General features: G+C 49.7%; 1 protein-coding gene across 1 annotated transcript; it reads right to left on the bottom strand.

Annotated features, from left to right (window-relative positions):
- Positions 1-169: 169 nt before the first annotated feature.
- Positions 170-2,519, bottom strand: GFER (growth factor, augmenter of liver regeneration). Its single transcript, XM_005425960.2, has 3 exons — positions 2,292-2,519; positions 1,578-1,774; positions 170-873 (listed from the first exon to the last, which is right to left on the bottom strand). Exons 1-3 carry the CDS (start codon positions 2,517-2,519, stop codon positions 711-713), a joined length of 588 nt encoding a protein of 195 aa, XP_005426017.2. The 3' UTR covers positions 170-710.
- Between the last annotated feature and the right edge of the window lie 3,950 nt (positions 2,520-6,469).

The raw sequence follows: 6,469 nt of genomic DNA, 5'->3' as shown, positions 1-6,469 counted from the left end.
CGCAGCAGGAAGCAGGGAAGGAAAAAAAAGCTGTTGCTGTCAGGGTTTGTGCAAACCTCTCCCAGCCAGGAGTGCAGGAAGGGATGAGATCACCACCTACGTGAAGAACTTGAAATGATTTTAACTCTGTTTTGTCCTCTGACATGTTCAGTTGAAATACAAAACCAAATTGATAAATCTGAGCTCCATATTTTAGCGTTTAAATTAAATGTACCTGCCCTCAGGACTTTTACCAAAGGAACTGGACACAAGACTAACAACAAATGTTGGAAATGCTGGAAAGAGAAATCCAGGGGTGCAGACTTGGCACAAACCCAGCATGAGTTTTCTCTATCAGAACAACAGAAATGAAAGTGACAATTAATCAGATGCATTTTCTAAAACATCAGACAATGAGTTGGAGAACACCACCGTGGTCAGGGAAAATTAACTCTAGCCACAGAAATAAGCAAATGCCCCCGAAATCAGGAAATGTCATCATGAAATGAGTTTGTCAGTGACCCAATCTCAGCAGTTTCTGGCAGCCTCAACCCCTCAGGTACCATTACTTATCGAAATATCATTGGACTAAGATTTTCAATTCTCCTTTTGGCATTGGTTCAGCTCTGAATCAGTCCCACACAAACAAGAGTTATTGACTCCCTCTGTCCCTGCAGCAACTCCACAGGGACTGCACTGCTCTGCTCGATTCCCAGAGCAATCCCTGTGGGTTAATCACAGCTCCCATCCTTCCAGCCATCCCTCCAGCGCTCATCCACACGGGAGCAGTCGAATTCCGACTTGCCCAGCTTCCTGTTCACTTCATTGTGGAGCAGACACAGCCACCGGGAGAAGTTTCTCCTGGTGCTCGTGTCGGGTTGGTTTGTCCGTAACCTACAAACAGGGAATGGGAAACAAATTATTGGAAACTTCTGAGAAAGAAGCTGAAAGCAGAAAGAAAACTTTATCACAGAACCCCAGAATGGTTTGGGTTGGAATGGACTTTAAAGATCATCTCATCCCAAACCAAATCAAACACCTCAGCCCATTTCAGTCCTTGCCTCCACTAATCAGATTGCCAATACAGGGCATTTTAGAGGCTAGAAGAACACTTGCCTCCTGAAAATCATCCCAGTCTAATTCTATAACTGTTCACGAACCCATTTTGAACCAGAAAACTCCAAAATCGCCTCAGGGAGGCCTTGGAGGCAGCACAGGCAGCATGAGGACAGGTGTTTGTTTTTTGAGTAAGTGCATCTGTGATTGATGCAATAATGGAAGAAACCAGTTCAGGTAGCTACAAACCCCAAGTGGAGGAAGAGCTGCTGATATGCAAACTAGCTGCTGCAGCCCAGCACTTCTGGCAAGCCCCTCCAATACAAAGAGCTGCTGAGGCTACTCACCTTTCCCTCAGATCTTAAAAAAGCCCATTGAGGAAACTCACCTTTCCCTCAGATCCTTAAAAATCCTGCTGAGGCCACTCACCTGTCCTTCAGAGCATCGAAAACCTGCTGAGGCCACTCACCTTTCAAAAAACCCAGAGGAAACTCACCTTTCCCCAGATCCTGAAAAAACCCTCTGAGGGTTTTCCCACTCACCTCTCCCTCAGGTCCTCTGCGCAGTGCTTGCAGGGGTAGAACTTGGAGAAGAGGTTGATGAAGTCCCTCATCTCCTTCTGCTGCGTGCCGGAGGGCCGGTCGGGGTAGTAGGCAGCCATGGTGTGCAGGAAGGCCCAGGTGCTGCGGCCCAGCTGCTCGCTGTCCAGGGGACAGTCCCGAGGGGGCTCCTTCGCCTCCTGCAGAGGGACAGGGGGGTGTGAGGGGACACCGGGGTGGGTGGGGAAACAGCCCTTTTGTGCTGGGTGGGAAGGTGAGGTGGGGGAACAGGTCCTTCACATCCTTTCTGAGGTCATGGCAGAGACCCCTCACACCTTCTGTGGGGACAAGGCAAAGACCCTTTCATACCCTCAAGCGAACATGGCAGAGCCCCCTCACGAGTTCTGTGGGGACATGGCAGAGCTCCCCTCACACCCTCTGTAGGTCAAGGCAAGGACCCTTTTACACCCTCAGAGAACATGGCAGAGCGCCCCTCACACCCTCAGCGGGGGCAATGGCAGCGCCCCTCACCCCCAGGGAGAAGATGGGGACCCCCTTCCCATTCCCACCGAAGGGAGCCCTGTCCCCAGCTCCTTCACACTCTGAAGGAAACACGCAGCCTCGTCCCACTTGCGGAGGAAGGATGGAGGACGGAGGGAGCGCTGCAGGGACTGGGAGTCACCGGGGGTTCGAGGGAGAGCTCCCGCCGCGCCTCACCGCGGTGCCCGGGGCCCTCTGCTTCCTCTGGTCGCGGAACCAGCTCTTGAAATCCATGCAGGCTCGGCATGGCTTCTTGGGTGTCTCTTCCGCCTCACCCTGCGGGACGGCGAAGGAGAAGGAGCCGCTGTCGGTGCCCGGGAAGGGCTCGTAGCCCCGACCCGCACGGCCCTCGCTGGGCGCCGCCATGATGGCGCCGCGGTGCAGGACGGGCCGGGGCGGCGCCATTCCCGCCCGGGCGCCGTGAGGGGGCTGGCACCAGCCACGCGCCCGAGTGCCATTTGTGGTGTATTTTTACCAAAAACAGCGGCAAACTCTGTGTTTAAGTGTCCTGTGTGAGGAGAACACGACACTCCCGTCTGTGCATCCTCGATTTTCGCTTCACATCGCCCCTGGGATGTGGTGGAGCTGTGCTCGCCCACACAGCGGGAAGACTGAAGGGAATCTCCCCTGCTTCCCCTCTGTGTGAGGGGGGTCGGCCATGATCCCCTCGAGGATGTGAGGGGACTCGGCCATGATCCGCCCCCCGAGCGTGTGAGGGGGCTCTGCATTGATCCCCCCTGAGGGTGTGAGGGGACTCGGCCATGATCCCTCCGAGGGTGTGAGGGGACTCTGCCATGTCTCTTCAGTGGGTGTCAATGAGCAGTTCCCCTCCTATAGCCCTCCCAAATGAGCAGAAAAATACGTATAAATATGTGTTCCTATGGGGTCTGGAGCATCTCTGTGATGTGGAGAGACTGCAGGAGCTGGGCCTGGTTAGTCTGGAAAAGGGAAGGCTGAGAGGGGATCCCATCAATCCATACAAATCCCTCCCAGGGGTGTCAGAGGATGGTGCCAGACTCTGTTCGGTGACAGGATGAGGAGCAGTGCCCAGAAACTTAAACCACAACAAGTTCCACCTTAACATGAGGAAGAACCTCTTTCCATGACAGAGGACAGAGCAGAGCCCTGACATGGCAGAGCCCAGGGAGGGTGTGGAGCCTCCCTCAGGAGACATCCCAAACCCACCCGGACACGTTCCTGTGTCACCTGCCCCAGGTGACCCTGCCTGGCCAGGGGCTGCACTGGATGATCTCTTCCAAACTCCACTATTCTGGGATTCTGGGATGTGTAGATAATGTGTGTGGCAGAACCCATGGCACACAGCAGCTCTCCTTCGTGCCAGCAGTGCTGACGGGCACCTCAGCGTTATCTCCAGCAGACTCATACAATCAACAGGGCGATTGTATGGACAGACAAGTGGATAACTCCATTCATCTCATGCTCCTTTATAGCAACACGCCCATATGAAGTTCTCCATGTTTTTAACACCTGTCACATGCTTGTAAATCCATATTGAGGGAGGATTTTCCTCTTTCTGGGAGTGTTGGCATGTGTCACACCAGGGCAGGCACTGCCTGGGAGTGGCTGGGCTCTTTGGGGTGATGGAAAGCCAGACCTGGCCCCAGGGCCTTGGTCTTGAGTGGACATCTAGCATTTTTTCTTTTATTCCCAAAGAGCCACAGGCTTGTGAGCACATGAGGGTGGTAACCTAGGCAACTGGCCAGCCAGGCATCAGACTTTGGAGCTTGCTCTTTCACCCCTGGGAAATATTAGCTGTGGCCTTACAAAATTCTTAATAGAAGTCAGAGAGTGAAAACTTGGAGAGCAGCACAGACTTGCACTCATCCTTCGTTTTGGCTGGATTCTGTCATGCTCTTAAAGGTTTGAGAGCCACAAGTCTCCTACCATGAACAATGTGAATTTTGTATCCAGTTCAACTTTTCTTCTGTTCATCACCTGTAGATCAAGTGAAAAATATGATTATTTTGCTTAATGCAAACAAATGTATGTCCAAGATGGAGCTGAACCAAAATGTCACTATATATATATATACATGTGATTTATGTGATTTATTTTACACAGTGTAGTGTAAAATGTGTATTAGAAAAAGCATAATTTTCGAGAAATACCTCAAAGACTTGCCCTCAAAAATACTTCAACACTAGGTGTGTTTCATGTGAAAATGGCTGAGCTGTTCCTGCTCTGTGGAGCACTGAGCTGATGGTCTGGATCTCCATCTTGGGGTCTCTATTTACCAGTGCTCCTTTATTTTTATTTATTTGCAATTTCTTGGGAATATTTATTTGCTGATTTTTGTGAGGGAGGGAGAAGACACGTGAGTAACTGGTAGGAACTGCTGGAATGGCTTTGTTTAAAGTTGTAGACAACAACAAATTTCACACGCAACGGAAAGATCAAGTAGGGACAGCAACATTTTTGTCTGTTTTCCTTGCCCACCAATAAATGTTTTAACTGATGCTCATGACCTCATTAATTTTTTTAAAGTCAGGAAAAAGAGAGTGAGATACTGAGGGAATTTCCTCTAGAGCTTTATTGTTTGGTCTTCAAGCAATTAAACAGGTACAGAGATGTTTCCAAGTCACAGCAATCTCCTGGTTTGGCTGTTAGCAGACTTTGCTTCCTTGATTGTGATTTAATTTATGGATTCAGTTAAAACATCAGCATTTTTATTGGAAAGGAAAAGCCTTGAAGGAGGCTGTTGGTTACAGAGATTTGTGCTCCACGTTGCTCCCCTTGCCCCTTCCCTGCTCAGCTCTAGGAGCAGAGCTGGTTCTTTAGGAAAAGGTCCTCCCAATTTTCTCCACTTGCCTTCAGGTCCAGCATCAGCTTGGATTTCAAAGTTTAAAAAATGGAGAAATGCTCCAATTCAAGTCAGAGCAAGGAAATTCACTTTACTGTCTCTAATTGAATCCAAGTGCAGAGCCGAATTATTTCCATCCAAAGGAAGGAATGTGGTGCAGAGCCGAGGAAGGATGAGGGAACATTCCCTCCTGCTCCCCTTTGGACAGCACTAACCCACCCAACCCTCTGCTCCCAGCACTAATTTAGGAGCTGGGGTGTGCTAGAGCCTGTTACCAAACAAACTCCTCACACAAATTCGATTTTGGGGAGGAATCCTTCCCCGTGAGGGTGGGCAGGCCCTGGCACAGGGTGCCCAGAGCAGCTGTGGCTGTCCTTGGATCCCTGACAGTGCCCAAGGCCAGGCTGGACAGGGCTTGGAGCAGCCTGGGATGGTGGAGCACCCTGGGTTGTATTCCTGCAATACAGCAGGAAGCTGTCTTGTATTTACATGTAAGAATATGAGCCTAAAGTCTGACCAGTGATAAACCAACATCAAAAATTCCTAACCAGGAATTAGTCATAGACTTGTTTGAGAAATTACAGCCAACTAGGAAATAGCAACAACAACAAAAAAGACGTTTATTTCTAGGTACGTGAATCATATTGATCCTCTCTGCCTGCGTATAAGAACTTTATCACCTGCAAAATTTCCCAAAAGCATGAATTTATCCCCCAGATATCAGGAAGAAGCCTGCAGCCCCCCTGCCAGGGAATGGGTGAGATGTCTCCGTTCAGATCCATCCAGAACTGTTGAAACATGTTCAGAACAGTCTGAAGTGCAGGACAGCACAAGGCACTGCCTTGCTCAAATCTGGGCACCTACACCCGACACTGAGTTTGTTCTTTTAAGCTGGTGCCATTTTTATGTGTGGATCCTCTTGCTGATTAAGATGAGAATTCATGAGTAATGGTGATCGCAGGGGCAGGGAGAAAACCAAATTATTTCTGCAGGTTGGTTTAGGTGGTCCTTGTTGTGTCGTGCTGCAATCTGTCTCCTCTTTTCCAGACCCCCTCCGAGCATCCCTGGAATCAGTTCATCCATTCTGAGGATAAACAGAGCAAAATTGGGGGTTCCTTTTGTGCTCTTGAAAAACAAAGTCTTCAGTGAGCAGCTCCTGTTCTCTTGGCTTTGCAAAAGGAGAGTTGCTCCTGATTTGGGATTATTCCTTTTTGCAGAAGGAGGTCAAAGGATTTCAACGGGAAGTCTCCTTCAGTCGAAGAGGTTTTCCTCAGGTAACAGTTGCTATGTTTGGACTCATTAAGAATTAAACGTAAATGAAAGAACAATTCCTCCCACATTGCTCTTCTCCCACCAGGCTTTTGAGTGAAGATTGGATCTGGTTTTCCCTGAAGGGGCCAAGGAACAGAAGTTGCTGTCTTTGCTCTGAAATATGGGTGGACTTTTAGCCAGAGCTCCTGGTGCTGCTGCAATCCCCAGGAGAGATAAGGCTTTGCATACTCTGCTCCTCGATGGCCGTGGGGAATGAGGAAAG

The sequence above is a fragment of the Geospiza fortis genome, unplaced genomic scaffold, assembly GCF_000277835.1.
Source record: "Geospiza fortis unplaced genomic scaffold, GeoFor_1.0 scaffold213, whole genome shotgun sequence".
Taxonomy (NCBI): domain Eukaryota; kingdom Metazoa; phylum Chordata; class Aves; order Passeriformes; family Thraupidae; genus Geospiza; species Geospiza fortis.
The sequence above is the reverse complement of the archived record's forward strand: the minus strand, read 5'-3'. Positions and strand labels throughout refer to the sequence as shown.